The sequence below is a fragment of the Limulus polyphemus genome, unplaced genomic scaffold (genome assembly GCF_000517525.1).
Source record: "Limulus polyphemus unplaced genomic scaffold, Limulus_polyphemus-2.1.2 Scaffold77, whole genome shotgun sequence".
Classification (NCBI taxonomy): domain Eukaryota; kingdom Metazoa; phylum Arthropoda; class Merostomata; order Xiphosura; family Limulidae; genus Limulus; species Limulus polyphemus.
The window spans coordinates 348004-371134 of NW_013665687.1; the positions used below are offsets into that span (position 1 = coordinate 348004).

General features: G+C 33.0%; 1 protein-coding gene and 1 long non-coding RNA gene across 2 annotated transcripts in view; both read right to left on the reverse strand.

Annotated features, from left to right (window-relative positions):
* The window catches only part of LOC111087784, a 41533-nt gene extending 36100 nt beyond the window's left edge, over positions 1-5433 (reverse strand). Inside the window, exon 1 of the long non-coding RNA XR_002612428.1 lies at positions 5320-5433. This is a non-coding gene — a long non-coding RNA (uncharacterized LOC111087784). The remainder of the gene's footprint in view (positions 1-5319) is intronic.
* Positions 5434-13212: 7779 nt separating this feature from the next.
* On the reverse strand, positions 13213-17277 carry LOC111087821. Its single transcript, XM_022395862.1, has 3 exons — positions 17025-17277; positions 16331-16478; positions 13213-13463 (listed from the first exon to the last, which is right to left on the reverse strand). The coding sequence occupies exons 1-3, from the start codon at positions 17102-17104 to the stop codon at positions 13218-13220; spliced, it is 474 nt and encodes a 157-aa protein (XP_022251570.1). The 5' UTR covers positions 17105-17277; the 3' UTR covers positions 13213-13217.
* Between the last annotated feature and the right edge of the window lie 5854 nt (positions 17278-23131).

The following is a 23131-nucleotide window of genomic DNA, read 5'->3' on the forward strand; positions in this document are numbered from 1 at the left end:
CGTGTAATTTCAAGCCCCTCATCCGTACTTTCTCAATCTTTAGTTGTAAATATCTGCTCTTTTCTAGTTCAACTTAAGTTTCGTTGTGCGTTGATTACTGCGATGCCACATTTTCGTGATGCCTTCAAGCGTTAGTCTTTCAGTAACGTCTACACAAAAAAAGCAGAGTTGTCCGTCTGAAAGAAATGTTTTGACATCACAAATCCACGTGCGAAACTGGCTCAAAACCAATTTCGATTAACTTTGGTAGTTAAAATAGCACCCTCACCCCACCCTAAAAAAAGATTGAGTATGGATAAGAAATGGCGCGAATGGTTCGAGTATGGCACTCATTTTAATTTTTACCACGTGAAGCCGACGCCAAATGAAAGTGACTTTTGATGCTGCAAGTAGCATGGGTTCCTTAGCTGATCTCACTGACTATTTAATTAATTATTTATGTTTTTAATTATTTCATCTTTGGTTTGAAACTCTGGAATCCTACTATTTATTAGATTACACACACACACACACAACTAAATATATATTCATTATATTCTCCAAAGGGGCCCGAGGACCGTACCAATATAAAGTGGTGTGTTGTCTGTCAATCAGTAGACATTAAAATAACGTCACATAAGGGAAGCTTACCGTTGCAATTTGTACTATCGTGACGCCAGTAAAACATACTATGTCATGAATCAAGATAAGAATTATGCACTCTGTAGACTACAGCATAGCATGACATATAAACTTGAAAAGCAATACATAAAACTATTTGTTACTCTTAATTTTAGTTTTATTTACTCTTGAAACAACACTTTAGGGAACCCTTCGAAAGTACATCTAGCACATTGACCTTCACGGTAAGTGACGCACATACATGCTGTCCTGTCATCCAGTGAAACGAACGAAATAAAATCTGTTTCAAATTCAATATAATTACGTTATGCCAATGAAGTCCTTTCTTCTCTTAATTAGATTAAGATACATATAGCATCGATCATATAAACAAGTTTTGGCTACTAACCATCGATATACAAAACAATACAGTACAAACCTAGTTTCACACAAAAAAAAAGCTAAAGTGCAAATAAAAATACTAACATATATATATACTTTATAGTATTAACAGTTTTCCACTTTTTCAGTATATAATTTCTGAAAGTACTACTTAGAAATATTTACTTATTCAGTTTTTTCTAAATCAGCCAATTTTAAATTCATAACTTTTGGAGAAAGCAATAAAATATATATCAAAATTTTTCGTTTATTTGTTACTGTTCATAATTATTTCTCCTTGCCATAAGATTTCTTGTTAAAAGTATTTCAAAATTTTGTTCTCTTATGAAAACTCACGAAAGAAAACTGAAAGTAAATAAGAAACAGCATGAATTTCTTTAAATGAACATAGGAATGAACTACCTGATTAAAATATTACCCTTTTTTCAATTACTTTGGAAAAATTACACACATGCAGATGTATATTAAACATAAACTTTAAAAATGTCAACTACACCTGCAAATTGTAACACAATTGTACTTAATTACCCCAAAAATTACTTAATTAAATAAAATGTAACATAATTTTCATGTCACATTCTAGGTCAGGACAGACACTTTGATAACTTGTACTTCACCAAGAATAATTTCTAGTTTGATGGTGAATATGTCAGATACAACTACATAAAAAATATTCAACATAAAACTCAACCAAGCACTCTCTTGTGAGAAATGCAAATTACTTATGGAGGTACAAGTAACACATGCACCTATAACTTTTAATTTCTAAAAGCTATCTATCCATACTTATTGCATCATTTATAAGGTTTTCAATTGTGTTAATTGCTTTTTTAATTATACGTTTTCAAAAGCCTTCAGTATTCTGTATTGGGGTGGAAGAAAACTTATTAAATCATAAACATAATTATTAAAACAAAAACTTGCCTCAAGGTGTAATTATTTACAAATGATTGTCTACAGCAGCAATACAATTTTACTCAAACATTTAAAATAAATAATTTCAATAATCAGGTTTTACATAAAACATGCACAGATCATGTACAGAACATTTGTAAGTACACTCTTTAGTATTGTATTTATACATTTCTTTGTTCATCTGAAAATATTTAATTTCTGTATGCTCAAAACGTTTACAAGAAATAATGTAAGTTTTCTGCTAACAGAAAATAATCCAATTATTGGTATAACTTTGAAGTGTATTGTTAAATAGGCTGACTCTTTGGACCTTGAAACTTTATAAATATTTTTACGTGTTGAAATATTCTTTGAATAAAAGTTTATTGGTACTGATAATAATAAACAGCGAAGATACTGTGTTCTGGACTATGCTTCTATCATTCCTTTTTTTTTGTCAACTGGTACTTCTACAAATATGACAGTTAAACTGAAGTAAACATTTTTACCTTTAAGAATGACCATTAGAACAAATCAATGTGTGTAGAAAAAAAAAAAGACGTTACTTAGAATTTCACAATTTTCTTATAAATTATGAAATAAATATTTCTTATACATTTTATGAAACAGAATGTTTGAAGTAAGCCAAAAGTATTATCTCTTTATTTAATTCATTAGCTAACTTTCATTTGGAATAATGTGTAGTGTTAGTTTCCTTGTTTAAGAAATGGTAATAACTGAAAAGGTTCAGATGAGAGCTACAGGATGACTTCAGGGACGGAAAGGTTATCTTATGGCAAATGTTCTCAAACTATAGATTATGAAGGGATCTCAAGAAGGTCCTTAATGGTAAGTTTCATTATGGTATGTCATATCTTTTAGCATGATAATAAATGGTATGTACAGAACTGTATTATCTTAGCAAATGTTATCCTAGCAAAAACTGCACTATTTTTTTTTCTATACCTGAAAATTGAGTTGTTTAACTTCATTAAAAAGGAACTCACTCCTAAACACTGTTAAGAACCCCTGTCTTATGACAATAAGTTAAGATATTTTAACTTATTTTTTCTTGAGAAAAGAATGGTAAGAGATGACCTTTTGGAAGTTTACAAGATTATCCAAAGGTTTACACAATAAAGACTTTTGATTTTTTTATACTGAATTCTGAAGAAAAAAGGACAAGATGCCATTTAAGATTTGGAAAAGAAAGGCTAGGATACACTTAAGGCAGTTGTATTTTTCCATGAAAGCTTTTGGAATTTGTTGAAATTAGTAGTACAGAAGGCCCATACATTACAAGAGCTTAATGTGGAGAGGAATCAATGATTTCCTAAAAAATAAAAAGGTTTAATTTCTTATTACCTTTTCCATGACAGGTGGTTTCAAAGACAGTCTAAATGGACCAAGTAGCTCTTGTTGTCCATGTTATTTATTTTTTTCTAAACTCCTAAACTTTAAGAATGAAAATACAACTAGATCTTGTACACAAAGTTTAAATTAACATTGACACTTGAAATCAAGATTTCTTCAAAGTGAAAATTAAAACTTAAATATCTGTAGCTTTCTTGAAGTCAACAGCAGGTTTCCATCTCAATAAAAAAATTTCTGTTCCAAAGTAATACATAAATTTTAGCTTAGTGTTTTTATTTTTTTCAGAATTAGCATTGCTTTTTATTGTTGTTTTTTCAAACTTTGAGCATAAAATTATTTCCCAAGTTAATTCTTTGAATGATTATACGTATAGGATTTTGTGTACAGCTACACAAGAGCTATCTGTGCTACCCATTCCTAATTTTGAAGTGATAGACTAGGGAGAGTAGCAGATCACTTAGTGAGATTTTACTGAAAGTCTTATAAAGAACCATTGCCTCAAAGTGTGTAACATGACTGTTTTTGGTGGCAACAGGACACATACCAAGGAACATTAACTCCACAGCTTGGTATGGTAACCACTGAAGTGATTTAATAATGTGTAAGTATCTAAATAAATGATCTGCTTTATACATTATGTAAACCCTTTTCTTTGCAGGAATAAACACAACAAGGTGTTATCTAGGTGTTGTAATTAGTTCATTACTGGTGCACAATTTCAATTTCTTATTTTCCTCAAAGCATTAATATATCAGTATTCTTAAGTTTTCACTAAATAATAATTGCCAACTCAGTTTTAAACCTCTGACTTTAATGCTACAGTTATATTTATTACTTCCAAGGAAACTGAAACATTACCACTCACTTACAAATCTTCATAAGTATATGTTGTTTCAAAAATAGCTTTATACTCTTAACCCCATGCCCAAGGGTGGGGGTCAAAGTGTATGTGCCTGACCTTGTACAGTACTGATTACTAATTCTAATAAATTATGCTTTGCCCAATGAGTAAATAAACCAGCTGATCAATTATTGGCCACTTAAAATCCTACACCAATGAACTTTACCAAGCTTTTTATTTTCTAATAAGATCTAATCACATTTTATTAGTTCCTCAACATCACTAACCTTATCATAGTAACATTAATGAAGAAACTTATTGGTGAAAATGGAAAATGTTTTGAAAAGATAAAAATATTACATTAAATTTCTAAAATAAAGTAACATAACTCAGAAAGTATTTCTCTTTAGGAAATAATCATGCATGTAAAGAGAAATTATTGTGCTCAATTTAAAAACCCTTCTAATCTGTAAAATAATTTGTTTACAGTAGGCCTGGTTAACTAAAAAGTAGTTGGAAAATATTAACTAATAAGAGAAAACAAGTATACTGCATACGAACATTTTTAAAAAGAGCTACTGTGTCGTTATGATAAAAGTAAAACAAAAAAATTCAAATTTCAATTTAGGTTCAAATAAACTAACATATACACACTGTTAGTCTGCAAATATGATTCTAACTATCTGTTATATTATGTAATGATCATTCTACTACAAGGTAGAAAATGAAAATTATTAAAAAGCTAAGAAATACACAAAACATAATAATGTTTATCTAACTTAAAGGCAAACGCTATACACTATAGTAACTGAGTAAAATGTTCATATCTATATTTTTTCTAGTAGTAATAATGCCATAAAATAAAACAAATTAAAAATATATATATAATAACGTAGTTTTAGTCCTACTACTAGTAATATAACTATTATTAGTACAACTCCCATAGAATTAGAAGTACACCACCAAATATCAAACTAGTAATACTAATAGTAATCATACCACTGTACTATCACGCAGCCTGTCTTACTCTCACCTGTGTCATGAAGCCTTACTCGGTATTAGGCTTTTTAGATTTAACGTTAACGGTTAAGTGTTGATCATGTTGATGTTAATGCTAGACCTCGATTACCCGAAATTTCATTGTCCATATTTATATAAGGCAAATATCTCTACTACTAGTACTATAATGTTGACCAATTATACGTTACCTTCGAACTCACTTAATCTTTCAAGTAACTGTATTCCAAATCTAATACTATAACTGTTATAGGCTTATAAAAATTAACGGCGATAAAGTCAACATTTAAATTACAATAACAACAAAAAAAAACAAAAAAATATTACGATAGCGGTCTCTGCTGGCTTGAAGGTAAAGTATAAAATATTCTATAAATTATGTTTAATACTACAAATATTTTAAAGAAATTCTATGTTATAGTAAATAGGTTCAATTTCCTTATTTATATATATCACTGTTAGGTAATGGTTATCAGATGTAGAAATTACTTACATGAATTATCTACTGTTCCTTCATTTCTTGAAAGCAAAAGTAATAACTTTTTTTTACGAATACCTTTCTATAGAATATCGTTAAAACATACTTTAAGATATATCTGTATTCTTTGTCTCCTGGTGGGTCAGCGATAACTTTCCAGACTTACAACGTCTGAATGCGGAGTTTGAGTTCCCGCGATGGACACAGCGTAGATAGCCCATTGTTTAGCTTTGTTCTAAAAAACCAACAAAAAAAACTGTATCTTCTCTCTCTGAAAAGAAATACATCAAACTATTATCATAATAGCCGAAATTAATATGACCTACTGGATAATACGCTTTTATTGTTATTTATTTTCTCATTTCACCCGTTTAAGAAAATATTATAGTAATGCCGAGCCATATTTCTTTTGCTATAAAGTTCTCTTGTATAATTTTTGTCTGTTAAAACACAAATCTTTGAAAATTCAAGTTTTATGTATTACATGCTACCCACCACGGCTATCGAAACCTGGTTTTTTATCGTTGTAAGTCCGCAGACATACCGTTGTGCCATTGGGGGGCATCCATGAAAATATAACGAAACATATAACTTTACCTTTCTCATTATACAAGTATAAGATTATTCAAAAATTATATTCAAATATACAATAGGGTATACTCTGACAAGAAACAAAATCGACATAAAATAGATTTTTAACATAACACAACATTAAAGGACAACAAGGGACATTTTGGTCTAGTTCATCGTATCCACTAAATCAAATTAAACACTAAAATCTCAAAGTCAGCACTTATCAGTATAATATTTATCAAGCCTTTCCTTAAACTCCCCTAAATTATCTACATCTACCATATCTGAAGAGAACCCTTTCAAAGGACAACATTTATTAACTGAAGATGACTCCTTCTCTGTTAAAATCTATATTCGTGTCCCCTAATTTTACCATACTCATAATTAAATACGAAAAAAAAGATTATGCATCAACATCATCAATTTCTTTAACAATCTTAAACACCTCCATCAGATCCTTTTTAACTCTTCTTTCATCTTAACCTATCCTCCTGTGACAACCTTTTCATTTCAGGTATCATCCTAGTAGCCCTTTAGCTTTTCCTACAATTCAATGTCCTATTTTAAGGTCAGGAGCCCAAGACTAAACACAGTGCTCCAAATGTGGCCTAACTAATGACCTATACAATAACATTATATCCTCTTAAGACTTTTATTCGATATTCCTACAAATATAACCTAAACTCTTATTTGTCCTACCATTAGCAACAGTACATTGCTTGGATGCTTAAGAGTCTGATGAACCAGAACAGCAAGATCTTTTTTTTCCATAACATCGTTAAGGTTATTCCCATCACATTATACTCATAATTCAAATTGTGATATCCCAGACTTACATTGCATCTGTCATTTATTTACCCAACTCACCAAATAATCTAAATCTTTTTGTAACGAGGTGACGTCCTCCTCACAATAAGCAACACTAAACCTTTAATGTTATCGGGAAATTAAAATAATCTATTGACCATTCCTTCATCTATGTTATTTCTGTAAATCAAAAAAAGCAAAGGTCCTAATACTGAGCTCTGAGGCACCCCACTTGTGGCATCAATCTTCGCTTATAACAACCCTTTGCTTTCTTTCATCTAGCTAGTTTTCTATCCAGTGAGCCAACATATCTCCCTCATCTACAGAGATACCTTTTTTTTACACGCCTTTAATGTGGCACCTTGTCAAATGCTCTCTGATAATCCAGATACACAAATTTACATTCGTACCCTCTTCTACAAAAACAATAAGATCATCAAAGAATGTCAAAAAGTTAGATAGTCAAACCATGCTGACTATCTAACAAAAGACTAACTTTGCTAATTGACTTTGCAAAGCATCTTTTATCATTTTTGGAAGTACATTGGCGAGAAAATGGCTAGTTGTGCAACTATAGAGAAGAGAATTTGTCAGTAGAAAGTCAACCTATTGAGGAGCACAGAATTTCTATTTAGACCTCTTCCAATGGGTCAACAAGAATTGACCCACCAGATGATTCGCTCGACCATCTGCCCAGGAAAAATGCTCCAAGTGACTGGATAGCAAGGGACAAGAGGCCATCCCATCTGTATACCATAACCATAAGAAAATAAAAACAGCAAGTAAGCTTAGTGAATGGACAGTTTGGTGTATTGTCTAATTTCTTTGTATTAATGTTGGTCAAGGGAGTTAACAGTCCAGGAACAGAGCAGTATTATAAGTTGTAATTTCAATGTCATACTTTAGTTGTTTGCTAGAGAGAACTGTTAATCAGATGTTGCAATAATCGAGATGTTGTGTCTAATAACTGGAAATGAGAGTATAATACCTCTAATCATGAGTAATCAGTGTGTGACGTTATTCGACCATTCAGTGAAGTATTTAATGAGTAAATCAGTTCACTGCCATTCAGTGGCAGAAAAGCTATTCAGTGTTATTCATTGAGAGTTACTATGTCTATTTTTCTATTCACCTACTCTACCATGGTGAAGGTCAGGCCAGCTCCTGGAGTTTGAGGTTCAGCATTACAGTCCGCTACTTTGCTGTGGAAGAAGTCCTGGGAACTGGTTACCACCAAATAAGTGGTCCATCATATTATTCAAAACAAGCCTTGAAGCACTTTGGCTACAAAAAAAAAGGATAACCTTTGCCTAACTGATGTCATAATGGTAAAAAAATTTAACCATATGGGAGAGTCAAAGTGTGTACGTTACAATCTTTTTCAGAGTTACATTCAAAATGTAATTAAACTACTTTATTATCAATGTATGCTAATAAACTTGGCAAGAACACGTACTTTATAATTCACATTTTTACATTATCTAAGTTTTAATTTCTTACATCAAAAAGAAATGGTTAAATACATTTTCGCCCCCCCCCAGGGGCACAGCAGCATGTCTGCAGACTTACAACGTTAAAACTGGGTTTCGATGCCCGAAGTGGGCAGAGCACAGATTCCCTATTGTGTTGCTTTGTGCTTAACTTCAAACTAACAAACAAACTTTCAATCTGCATCCCTGAGTCACATGACGTGGGAGTGCTTTGCCTTCTCTCTTATAGATTTTTTCTTCACATATATGGGCTTCAGAATGTTCAACAATTTAAAGACACATATTCAATACGTCTCTCTGGTTTTGCTATTGTACATGTTTAAAATCAAAAGAAAGAGCGAAATTTTAAACCACAGAAAACAGACGATTTGCTGTTTAGTTTTAGCAGTAAAAGCTGATATCTGGTTATTGCATGGATATAACCGAGATTCAGAAGAAGGAATGGAGTCGAGACTATAGACTGGTTCCTATGAACATGAACCAACTTCGGTTAGGAGACACCAGCCCTCTCTTCATTCCATTAGAATCCACTAATATTTATATAGTACCTCCTTAGGAATCTTCTTTTAGTTAAAAATTTAGTTTTCGTTTTCCTGCAAATTGCAAAGCTTTCACTACATGAGTGTTGTTTTCCACATACTCCTAGGATACTCACAGTCTGCATTTTCATGCAATATAACTGCATCTTGTACTGAAACAATTTAAAAAAAAATATTGTAATGGTCTAAAATGAACACGCCACTACCAACAGGGTTCATCAACAACAATTTATTAATCTATAACAACAATTAGAAATAAATTCAACACTTACTAAAGCATAGTTAATAAACACGTGCCTGGCCAGGACTTGACACTAATGTTAATAACTAATATATCATAAATATCAATATTATTTAAAGTAATGAAATCAGGAAAAAGAGCCAGAAATAAAAACATAATAAAAAAAACATACAGCAAACACAATATTCCAAAAATATATTTTAATATTAATAACAATATCGAGTAATATACAGCAATAATTCACTAACTGTATCGTTCTCTAGCTATCTCGTGACTCTCTCTCTCTCTCTGGCAGGGTATTAATTCACTGAGTAGGTCACGAAAGTACACCTCATGTGATCATAAATTTACATAAGTTTCTGCTACATTAAGAGTATCTGTACATCACCACTAGGGAATTTAGTGTCAGTCTCATCATACATATATATTTACTCAAAATAAAAACTATTAGCTAGAAAGTGAGTTAGTATTTTAATGAAACTAAAAATTCATAGATAAACTAAAAGATACAAGGAAATAATAAATGAACGATAATCAAAACCATAATTGCCCCCCAGTGGCACAGCGGTATGTCTGCGGAGTTACAACGCTAGAAACCGGGTTTCGATACCCGTGGTGGAAGAGCACAGATAGCCCATTGTGTAGCTTTGTGCATTAATTCAAACAAACAAACAAAGCCATAATTAGAAAAACAGAATTTTCTATCTCACAATATTCTGTAAACTGTGTGCTTATTAAAATATTTCTATCTGCATAACTGAAAATATTCTATCACACACAATTAAAACACTAGGTACATCAAGTTTATATTTGTTATAATATCTAAGTTACTGTTTATGAATTTCATTTATTACTGATAAGTTCTCCCACTCATGCATATTTCTATTTGATCAAATCAAAATATCTTGCACTACTACTTGGGAAAAACACCAGGTAAAACTGAGTTTAATCTCATACATAGCATGAGTCTCTTCCCTATTCTTACTTCTTCCAGGAAAATACACTACCTGCCAAACATTTCAATGTTAAAATTGAAGCATTCTCCCACTGGTATTAGTGGAAATAACAGATTCACTGTATCTTATAATAATAATACCTTCTAAATCAGTTATCACAGTTAAGCTCATATCTCAAAGTCTTAATGTAAAAGATCAAATCCTATGTTTCTGTGCATATGCTGCTTATTGTTCATTGTGTAATTTATCTATTGTGATATCAACATTCATGAATGACTTTATGTAATGTTCGTACATGTATGCAAGATCACGTACCTATATGTGTGTGTGTATATATATGATTTTATACATATGTTACCATTACACATTGTCACATACTGTAGTAGCTTATAACAAATTGTCTTTAGCTCTAGCACAATTTACTTTAGTAATCTACTCCAGTTATTTCCTATATCTCAACTGCTACAGTTCTGTAATGTGCTTCCATCTAGGAAGCACCAAACTCAATTTGTTTTCTTTTCAGACATCAAAAAATAAATAATTAATGGCAGAATTCAGCTAAACTAAGATTTTTCTGTTAAAATTCTCTCCAGCTAGGATTTCTACTCTTGCTGTTGCTATTGTATCGAAATACACATTCAGAGGAAATATAGCTAGCTCATTGCATGTAGAAATATTGTACCTTCTCCAGGTATATGAGAGAGAATTTAACAAGAACCAGGTGACATGCTCCATAAACTTCTTGTCATTCAACTAGACCATGTGAGTGATTTTTTCGAAACTTCAATCGTCTTTTGCATCAGAAAATTTCACTCAGTACTTCAGAATGTAAGGGTTGCAATGTCCTTTTTTTTAATCAGATGAAAATGCTACCTTATGAAATATATCAAGCATACTTGTTTGTGGCAGCACATTATTCTAATATAATAATAAATTGAAGCATAACGATTTATAAGCATAATTAAGTTGTTTTATTATTGGGTAATATATTATATGTTTTAACTAGCAGAATTCACCCCTAGTGCCACACCCAATTCTTTTTGGCTGGTCTCGGTGGTCTTGAAAAGAGCTATGGTGTGTGACTCATGGAGTGGTCTTGTAGAGCCCACCCCATGTGACCTTAGACTCATCGATGTCATTACACCTCAGTAGCCCTCACTCATCCATGCTTTCCTTGCACAAAAATCAATCCTCAGGGGCAATATCTGATCTGGCATTACAAGTACACTAGATAACATTAATTGATCATTCTGAGTCTGTGGTTCACAATATCAGTGAAAGTCTTCTTTCTGTCCAGAAGACTACTTCTTCTAGGCTTGACATCTCTCTTGTAAAAACCATCTCCCTCAAGTGGCAAACTCCTTCTCTCTGCCAAGATTAATTCTACTTGCATAAAATGTCATCCTTTAAGTGAGAAGTGTTTCTTTAACAGAAGAATTCAGTAAGTGCAATACAAGTGTTAGTAAAAATAGAAAACTCTACACATTTCCCCTTCTTACCCACTCTGTAGTATTCAAAGGTTAAATTGATTTCCATAAAGAGTATTAAGTGGGTCCACTTTAAAATGAGAGGATTGGGAGAATAAATAACGAAGTAATACTGAGAAACTTATTGTGTTTAAGCTAATACATAAAGAGATTGGCTACTGTGTGTTACAAAATGCAAATAATCGTTATTCATTTTCAAAGGTAAAAACACAGTGGTCACCTTCCACTGGCCTTGTGAATCGATTAGATGATTTTCTTTCCTCAAAATGCTTTTCTCACTTGAGAGCCCGTCTAGACTGTTTAAGTCTAACGTTTATTACTTAATGAGAAAAATCAGATTTACCCAGAGGGACCAGCACTTCACTCGTGACTAGTTATTATCATTCAACATATGGGAGGCTGTAACCTCAAAGTAACGTCTAACCTACTGGTGAAGAACACTGCTGTTGTATACGTTCTTGCATAATGTGCAACGTTACAGCAATAATCCTCCATGGGTAGAACAAGTGTTACATCCAGAGAATAACGAATCATACTGAACAATGTGTGTCATGCAAGAACTGCATTCATTCAGAATAAATTAAAATTTCTACATTAGAATAGAAAAGGATAAAACGAATGGTATGTCTGCATATCAAAACAGTACTCTTGTACAGTTTGTTTTCAAATAATGAAGGAGTGGTATTCCTTTAGTATTTGCCAGTTATACTATTTTACTTCATATTTTTTGTAATTATTTCTAATACCGTGTGTAATCATGTATTTTAGTATGTTAGTTTTATCAGCGAATATAAGGATATTACAATACCATAACTATCCATACTGTTTATATAAATTATAATAAGGTCTCGAAATAAACTCCCGAAGATCATACTAATCAAATTCTTCCAAATATGCCCGTTTATCAATGATATTAGGACTTTGATGCTATTAGGAGCATGATTCTGTGGTAAGAATGTGACGTAAACCACGGACCATCGGATTCAAAACCCGTCACACCAACCACTATACTACATTGAATGGAAAGAAGGAAGTCCATGCGGAAAATAAAGATGAACATAGACAGAAAATGAAAAACTGAAATACGGGTGAAAGACTATCTTTGATCACGTTTACAGAGTTAATTGTTTAGATTCAACATTCAAAATGGAGTTCACTAAACTTCAACAGATAAGTGGCCAGACCATCTAGCTCTGTTAAAATAAAGGCTGCTGGAGCAATGAGAATAGATTTCTTTTCTGGATGAAGCCAGAGTGATTTTTATTCCTTCCCTCTAGTGAGTAACATATAAAACCTTTTCGAAACTATCTAATGAAGAAACTTTTCGGCAATGTTTATATAGCTCTTTCATTAGTACTAACTAATCTAATCATGGAGCTTCTTTGTCTAATAATGTCATTAGCTTTGTATTAATTTCTCTGAAAAAGTTTGTTTTTAGCGCTAGTTAATTACATATACACAACTTATTTAATCAAAAAGTGATAGTTCAATTAAGTGATTAAAGAAAGAATGGTTCTCTCATCCATAATTCTTTATTTTATCGCAAGGAACATAAAGTCCATCAATACAGCAAAGGTGTTGAGACATCCTGAAATGCGTTCGTTGCCAGCTTTCTCCACACAGTCTCCAATATATCCTGACCTCTTTATTCTGCACGTTTTCTTCTACTGAGTCTGCTTTGTCACAGAGAATGTCACCAATAGTATAACCTTCATCGTCATTAGCGATTAGTGTCAGATTGCCATTTCCAGTGCCTTGTTGAGCCTATGTATTAAAAATTATATAGCATGTTCAGAAATTATTTAGCGCAATAAAAGTACCGTAAGAATGGTCAATCATTGCAATACGACAGAAAACACGGACATTCTTAACTAAAATGATTAAAATAGACGAGTCATTGCTAATCATGTAACGACTAAAGAGATATGAAAATATGTAAAAAATAAAGCATGCATACAAAAATTACTCACACACAAACTAAACAATATTAATATATTTGGTCTTTTAAAATCCAAAAGCATATTAAAGAGATTTTTTATGCATTTCGAGAACATTTACTTCGCTGAAGAAATAAGTTGCAAGGAACTATTTATTTGTGTATATTATTATATAAATTAAAGTATCTAACCTTATAAAACTTGCCGATAAATAGGGCAAAGTTCACAGATTTGAGTAATTCTGATGAATATTGTTGTTCTTAGCGCAAACCTACACAATAGGCTATTCACACTTTGTCCACCGCGGGGAATCGAGCTCCAATTTTAGCGTTGTAAGTTCGTAAACTTTTCGCTAACTCACAAGAGGACCTTAAGAAGAAGTCGGTTGTTCGAAACAAACTTATTTGTACATGGAGTACAGTTCTCCAAATTGAAGTAGTTTTTAAATTGAATAAAATATACTTTTAAATTATGGATATTTCCAACCATTCTGTTAAACAATACAGTTTACTGGCATCACACAATCTTTTGTTGTTCTTTTTCAGTACTGTATTATTAGCTATTTTATTTCAGATATGAAAAAGTCATATACTCATAAATTCGATTAGCATATTGCGTGATAAATGGAAATACACCATCATCAACTTATCCGTCAAAGTATACTATACTCAAACATTTTTTTATTGCATAGTGTACGTCATTCAATCGTGTTTCACACTGTGTGATCTTTCATCTTCTTTTGAAGTTATGCAAACAAAAATTGTAAAAGCGCATGGTTGATGATATTTGAGAAAAGACGAATGTCCTGTTCAAACCTAAACTATCATATATAGCGTGATTATGTCAGTTACACTTTACTTTTAAACCCAAACAGTTTTAGTGATATTTTGTACTATTTAAAAAAATAGTGGTTAGCAGACAGAAATTCTAGATTTAATATCTAGAAGGATCTATCTTTTTCACCTTCTTATGTCCTTCAGTTTGAAGGTACTAGTTTTCTCTCTCAGATATCGATCCCCACTTCCCACGTGAAACAAATTTTCTTACGTTTTTAGTGCATGTTTGAAGTTTCGATTTGATACCTTTTATATACTTTTCAAATTTATGTTGGGTTATGCTTTCCACCACCAATGGAAATTCCGTATTTTCCTTGTTTATAGACAGATGGATAAATTAGTTATGATTTATTCTATAAAACTTGCTGTACTTTAAATGTTTATATTTTCTAGTTATGAGGTTTATTGTAAATACTTCGTAAGTTTTGCATGTCTTACGAATGGTAACCCCACTCAAAACGGCTTTCTTTTCCCACTCGTATTCAGCTGCTTATCATGAAATCCCGAAGTGTTGTGCGTATCCACACGTATCTGGATATAACATGTGGTATGTTCTCAAGAAAATATTACCAGAAAGGAAACTATCGAAACTTTAAGGTGTATTTTTCTTTAATTAATACTTGTTATAAATTCTGGATTCAAATATTCCGTATATGTATTTTTTTATGAATTATAAATTTGTGTGCTTGTATGTGTGTGTGTGTGTGCTTTTTTATAGTAAAGCCAAATCGGGCTATTTGCTGTGTTCATTGGAAGGAATTGAAACCCTGATTTTAGCGTTGTAAATCCGTAGACTGTCCCACCGGGGGACAAATTTTATGTGAGCCGTTGTGTAACCCAAGTTAGAGATGAAGATATAGTTGTACATCATTCAAATACAGTCCGTGAAATAAACAAAATACAAAACAAAAGGCCCCACAGTAGCACAGTGGTATGTCTGCGGACTTACAACGCTAGAATCCGGGTTTCGATACCCGTGGTGGGCAGAGCACAGATAGCCCTTTGTGTAGCTTTGTGCTTAATTACAAACAAACAAAAGCAAAGTAAAGCTACTGTATTAAAAATAGGTTATTGCGATTATTCGTTTTTCAGCAAAAATTATCGCTATCTTTTACTCAGAACAAACCACGTGAGCTCAATCTGCTAGTAACAATTCAGAAAGTTACCTTACTACACAAAACGGGCTTCCAGACAAGAAACATTTGTCATACCGTTCTCAAAAGATGACGAGTAAGACAATTATATCTTCAGATATTTGAGCAAAGCTAAACAAGGGAAGACGGTTACTTAACACACCCACCGCAAACTCTTGGGTATTTGAGCAAAGCTAAACAAGGGAAGACGGTTACTTAACACACCCACCGCAAACTCTTGGGTATTTGAGCAAAGCTAAACAAGGGAAGACGGTTACTTAACACACCCACCGCAAACTCTTGGGTATTTGAGCAAAGCTAAACAAGGGAAGACGGTTACTTAACACACCCACCGCAAACTCTTGGGTATTTGAGCAAAGCTAAACAAGGGAAGACGGTTACTTAACACACCCACCGCAAACTCTTGGGTTACTCTAATCGAATTTACGGACAGCGATTTTTTATTCTGTTTTATCACTTTGTGGCAACGGAATGTGAACTCTGGACCTTCAAATCCACAGACTGCACACTAACACCACTAGGTGGCGCTCTTCCCTTGAGTAAATATCTAATATAACAATGAGATGTGAGAAACTGGATGAAATCACCCACTTTCCATGGACCCTCACCGATAATTATTAAATGTATATAATTTCAGAGTACTACTACAAAATAAAGCTTTATGTGTAATGCGATGTGCATAGATGCCAAAGGAGCTACCATACCTGATTCAAAACCATGTTTTTACATTTCTCTTTTTCAGACTGACTACAATCTAGAAAATCGCCATCTTGAGAAATCACTCCAGAATCTATTCGGAGAGGGATGGTGCCACCTTCTAGGAAAGCTGCCAATTGACACAGTGGTTTACTCCTAAAATATGATTAAAAGAAAATTTAAATACTTGTATATCTTAAAGCCAAGACCTAAATTCATTAAACACTAAATTAAGTTGGGATACAAATATAGTATTTTAAAGATACGAAAATAGGCACTTCGAAAAAAGGCTTATAATAAACAAACAAGCGGTCTGCGTTTCTCAAATAACACTCTAAGGCATGAATACGTCATAAGGACGGAGAGATTTCCGTACAAATTTCACGGTTAGTTTTTTTGTTTTTAATTATGCACAAAACTACACAAGGGCTATCTATGCTCTGCCCACCACAGGTATCGAAACCCGGTTTCTAGCGTTGTAAGTCCGCAGACACACCGCTGTGCCACTAGGGGGCCTTACGGTTAGAAAATATTATCACAGACAAGCTTAATACGGGAAAACACAGTAAATGTTAACTTCAACTAGTTATTTACTATATGTTCCTAATACAGTATATTTGAATAATATTATATTCTTTATTTTTATTTTTTCAGTCTATCAGTAGTTAGGAATAACTTTCATTGGCAATGGTTTAGACCCACCTTTCTGTTTTCTTATTCTTGAGTGGAAAACCACTGGAGATTAGGGTTAATAACAATATGTTACAACAGAATCCTTTCATTTGAGATCAAGCTGAGGGATTTTGCTTATAAAAAGAACAGGAAACTCCAACCTAATTTTCAAATAGAAAACAAAACAATTTAATGACCGCAAACACGTTAGATTATTACAGTGGAAGTTAGTTTACGCCACGTATAAAACTTAACCTTACTGTAGACAAAAATGGCTCTTGAGCTTGGACCTTTTTATCTTATCGCTTTCTGTCCGTGTAATATGACTTACAACGTAGCTAACCTTGAGTCTACATTATCTACAGCTTGCTTCAACAACAAGATAAACAACCGGAACTGAGTATTCAGCTTTCCGTGAATATCATAAGAATATAGTTTTTGAGCTGAACAAAAGCATGATGAAGTGAGAATGAAGTATGATAAAAGTCAAATATGCCCAAATTGTTGCGTAATAAAAATAAAATTGGACATTTATCCATAAATCGATTTTAAGTTTATTTCATTTCCAATTTACTGGACCATTTTTTGAACGACGGGCAGCTGAGCTTCACTGAGGTCCATAGGTTTGTTTTCTTTTGAATTTCGTATGATATAAATACCTTTCTTCTCTTTCAAAGATAAAACGAGAGTGAAGCTATATGATTTTCCATTAACTGATAACTGTTCATCAGAAAATTGCAAGATTTCCCAATTTTATTAAAAGGCTTAAATTTTTCTGATATTTATAGAGTAATCTCTGATAATTCTCTTGTTCTAAGCGTACAATAGAAAACTTAAACCCTATAATATTTCTAAAGGCTTGTTTGTTTATTTATTTGAATTTATGCACAAAGCTACACAATGGGTTATCTGTGCTCTGCCCACCACGGGTATCTAAACCCGGTTTCTAGAGTTGTAAGTCCGCAGATATACCGCTGTACTACTGGGGGGCTTATAAAGGCGAAAGAGAAACATTAATAAACATAATACCAACTGGGAACTTTAGTTTTGTTCTATATTAGCTAGTCATGCTGCCTAGCTGAGAATTGTAGTTTTGTTCTATATTAGCTAGTCATGCTGCCTAGCTGAGAATTGTAGTTTTGTTCTATATCAGCTGGTCATGTTGCCTAGCTGAGAATTGTAGTTTTGTTCTATATTAGCTAGTCATACTGCCTAGCTGAGATTTGTAGTTTTGTTATATATCAGCTAGCCATGCTGACCAGCTGAGAACTGTATTTTTGAATTACATTAGCTAGTAGTTATGCTGACCAGCTGAGGAATGAACAGTATTTTTCGGTATATAAGACGCACTTTTTTACCCCAAAATTTGATGTCAAAATCTACTTGCGTCCTATACACCGAAGGTATGAATAATATATATGTATATATACTATATACACAAGCTATGTGTAAATATATTTAAATAGGCATGCATAGTTTAATTCAATTGAATGTGTTATTTATAACAATGGTAGTTTTTTTTTTGCTTTTAAAAACATAACTATTTATAATGCTCCCTAAATAATAAAAAAATAAATTACAGTGAAAGCAATGAAGATTTTGTAGGTTTGAACCAAACTAAATAACAGTAAACCTTTTTTTGATTTACGGTATTTTTATATTTTGATGTTTTGAGCTCTTTTGTGTTTAGAACAATATATACTAATTTTTATAGTATCAAATTGAATTTTTGTTCAATAAAAATCTTTCAAATACGACTGTAGCTTTTTCCCCAAAAACTTTGTCTTCAAAATAAGGGTGCGTCTTATATTCCGAAAAAATACGGTACCTTTGTGCTATATGAACTAGTCATGCTGACTAGGTGAGACATGCACCTTTTATCAACTAATTAAGAACTGTAGTTTTGAGATATGTCAGCTAGTCATAACCAGCTGAGAACTGTATTTTTGAACAACATCAACTCGTCTTGCTGACTTTCTGAGGAACGTAGTTTTGCGCTATGTCAGCTAGTAATGCTGACTAAACCTTAGTAAGATTTGCAGTTTTGAGGTATGTCAGCTAGTAATGCTGACCAACTAAGAACTGTAATTTTGTGCTGTATCAACAAGTCATACTGACTAGGTGAGACATGTACATTTAAGCTTTATCAACTAGTTATGCTGACCAGCTAAGAACTGTAGTTTTGAGGTATATCAGCTAGTCATACTGACCAACTAAGAACTGCAGTTTTGAGGTATGTCAGCTAGTAATGCTGACCAACTAAGAACTGTAAGTTTGTGCTGTATCAACAAGTCATACTGACTAGGTGAGACATGTACATTTAAGCTTTATCAACTAGTTATGCTGACCAGCTAAGAACTGTAGTTTGAGGTATATCAACTAGTCATACTGACCAACTAAGAAGTGTAGTTTGAGGTATATCAACTAGTCATACTGACCATCTAAGAACTGTAGTTTTGAGGTATATCAGCTAGTCATACTGACCATCTAAGAACTGTAGTTTTGAGGTATATCAGCTAGTCATACTGACCAACTAAGAACTGCAGTTTTGAGGTATATTAACTAGTCATACTGAACAACTAAGAAGTGTAGTTTGAGGTATATCAACTAGTCATACTCACCAACTAAGAAGTGTAGTTTGAGGTATATCAACTAGTCATACTGACCAACTAAGAAGTGTAGTTTGAGGTATATCAGCTAGTCATGCTGACGAACTAAGAACTGTAGTTTTGAGGTATATCAGCTAGTCATACTGACCAACTAAGAACTGTAGTTTGAGGTATATCAGTTAGTCATACTCACCAACTAAGAAGTGTAGTTTGAGGTATATCAGCTAGTCATAATGCTGAATTTGTTATCAACAAATAGAATTCATGTTTTCCTGAATGTTACTTCTTTCGTTACTTACAGACATTGAACCAGTTAAATGTGCTTGTGACGTCTCTTTTTCTCTCTCTCTCTCTTTAAGACCGAGCGGGGTTTAGTAATAAACATGTTGGGCTGCGTATATGAAATTGGAAATTTCGAGCTAGGATAAATAGCTATCTGCTTTCCTTAGTATCAACTGTCAGGGCATTATACCTTTGACAGCAACCTTACTATTGCGGCTATTCGGTAGCCGTGTAAGTATGGTGATGTTAAACAGAGTAAGAGTCAGCTCTAAAATAAGAATAAGTATGCCTCAACCTTAGGGTGTCTGACTTGGCCATATTGTATAAGGTACCCTTCAGGCAGAAAATAGCTGTCGTTGATTTTTACCCTAAGATTTTAGTTTGAATAAGTTTAACTTGATAAATAGTTTTAATTTTTAGACCAGATCAATGCCTTATTTGATAATGTTTGTTCAGTTAGTTTTAATACTGGATCATAATCACTGATGCATCTATTAATCTTACTGCTTATGAGAATCTGTCTTTCACAATAATTGTTGGGTCTGGCATGGCCTGGTGGTTAGGGCGGTCGAATTCACAATGTTGGTGTCGCGGGTTCGAATCTCCCTTCCCGTACACGCTCGTCCTTTCAGACGTGGGGGCGTTATAATGTGTAGTTCAATCCTAATATTTGTTGGTAAAAGAGTAGCCCAAAAATTGGCGATAGGCTTTGTGTTCTAGTTGCCTTTCCGCTAGTCTATCACTACTAAATTAAGTTTTTGATAAAAGAGTTAGCACAAAGGATCACATATAAAGTGTAATAGACATAAAATAAGACCCAAAACTCGAGCGCTTTCGAATAGTTGACTATTCTTCTTCTTATTATTATTTTAAGTTTATTACTAATTTAGGGATAGCGAGCTCTAATAGCCCTCGTGTAACTTTGCGCGAAATTCAAAACAAACCAAACCAATAATTGTTAAGTGTAAGAGTAACCTTTATCCTGTCAGACTTTATATAACACTAGAGGCACTATTTTAAAAAGATAATATAGGACACTTGGTGATAAAAAAGCATGTGTTACTTTGTCTGCACAATGATTTTGTTTTATGTTAATGGAAAGGTCTGCTTGTCATCTTGCAATCCTTTCATTAATCAGGTTCAATAAAGGGACTTATTTTGAAGAACCGCCAATCGTTTACGCAATGAAAAGTTATTGTAGACAATATCTCATAATTATGTAACCTTTGGAGTAGTATGTCTCTTTCACTACCACCCGTCCTTTTAACTGCTTGATGCTCTTTCTTCAGTACAAAGTTATTTCAAATGACCATTTTGAGTCCTGGGATGAGTATGGTGTGGTTAGATTCTGTTTGCCATTTTGTTGTTAGATAGAAATTAGGTTCCGTCTTTACATAACAATACTCGTCTTTAGTTAGTTTGTTTGTTTGAAGTTAAGCACAAAGCTACACAATGGGCTATCTGTGCTCTGTCCACCACGGCTATCGAAACCCGGATTCTAGGATTGTAAGTCCGCAGACATACCGCTGTGCCACTGGGGGGCCGTCTTTAGTTGACCGCTACATGTTTATTAAAGACGATAAATATATGTTTAACAAATATACAAGACTCAGTTATAAATATGACTGTTAGTTTTCAGAATAGTTTCTGCAATTCTAATGTAAATCAGTTTTCATAAAACTATGGGCGTCCGCAGAAATTTTTCCAGAGGGGCAAAGTAGTGTGAAATTATGAAGTGAATAAAAAATTCGTATGTATGCGTTGAATGAATAAAGAAGGAATTGTGTCTCTCATTTTCTCCTCTGCGGAAGTCCATACATAAAACTGAAAATGAGCTGTGAATTTTTCTTCAACATTGCAAATGTCATCATTCGCGAATTAACCTTATTTTAAAAGGTTAAATGGGGTTAGTCTCCCTTACAGTAAAATTATATATATTTGACTCCCCTATTCTGCATAAAAAGTTTGCTATTTTGATATGATGGAGATTTATTTGATATTTGTTTTGTAAGGATTCTAACATGTTGTCTGTACTATTCAATTTTGGTTTCGATTTCTGGATAGCTAATAGCTATGGTTTCCTCGTTTCTTATATATTGTTCGTTATTGGAACTACGTATAATTTAAAAGTTATTTTCATTTGCAATACAATCACATTCGTTATCTAGATGTCTGTAGATACTGGTAGAATTACCATGGGTCGTTTAGAGTAACGTATAAAAGATTATCTGTGGCCTAATGCTGGTAATTCTTCAAACATCTGCAGATATCTAGAGCAGGAGTGTGACAGAATTGTATATAAACAAGACGTAAGAATCAAGGAAGCCGTACCTATCAAGACACTGAAACCAAAAATGGGGTACTATTTCAACAGCAATTGAAACATTTCTCAAAATGTCTGTACTCTGTGAATGTATATATATTTGCATATTTGACATCGAAATAACCTTGAAGTTCAAAAAGAAAAAATGACACCAGAGCTTTATCAGACACATATGGATAATAGTACTATGCATACTGCTAAAAATTAGCATAAATTTCCAACGGATTACCTGAGCCCCTACATTATTTATGTTTTATATTAGGGAGAAAGAGCATAGAAACAAACATGGATGAGAGGGCCGGTGGACTGTAGTTTCAATTAGAAAAATAAATTAATAAGCATATAACAAAGAAATATAACGCTTCTTACTGGTTCAGTGGTAACCTTGAGGGATTATAACGATAAAATTCGGTGTTCAATCCCTACTGTAGGCACTTCGCAGATAGCCCATTGCTCAGTTTTATGTTTAACAAGAAAGAATAAATACAGATGAAATGCATACGTATGAATGAAAACACGAATTACTAACTGTGAAGAGGATTGAGGATAGACTACTGAATACACAAGTTTTTAATGAGGAATAATATATATAAACATTTCTCACTCTGTCGTTTTCTGTCGTCTTTATAGCTGCTGAGTTCTATCTGTACGTCCAATAAAGCGTCGTATACACACGTACACACACATAATTTAGGATATTTCTGGTCAGACTGAAATATAAGCTTTAAAAGTAAAATGTTCTTGTTTTGAATTTAATACGTATATTCTCATATTATAATATTTCCCCAGTTTTGACAGAAGAGATAATCATACGGTTAGTGCTTTTAATATTCCATTGGTTTGGATTACTTATTTTGTCTGGATTTATGAATGAATGAAATATTAGGTGGTGTTTTTAAAATAAATTTATAAAAGGAGATTAG

Bases quoted from the DNA above. Each gene is read 5' to 3' on its own strand.
- LOC111087821 (XM_022395862.1), bottom strand. From the start codon at position 17,104: ATGAAAGGATTCTGTTGTAACATATTGTTATTAACCCTAATCTCCAGT. The intron at 16,479-17,024 runs GTGGGTCTAAAC...ATCATATTTTAG, and splicing joins AAGAATAAGAAAACAGAAAG to GAGTAAACCACTGTGTCAAT. The intron at 13,464-16,330 runs GTATGGTAGCTC...TTTAATACATAG, and splicing joins AAAACATGGTTTTGAATCAG to GCTCAACAAGGCACTGGAAA.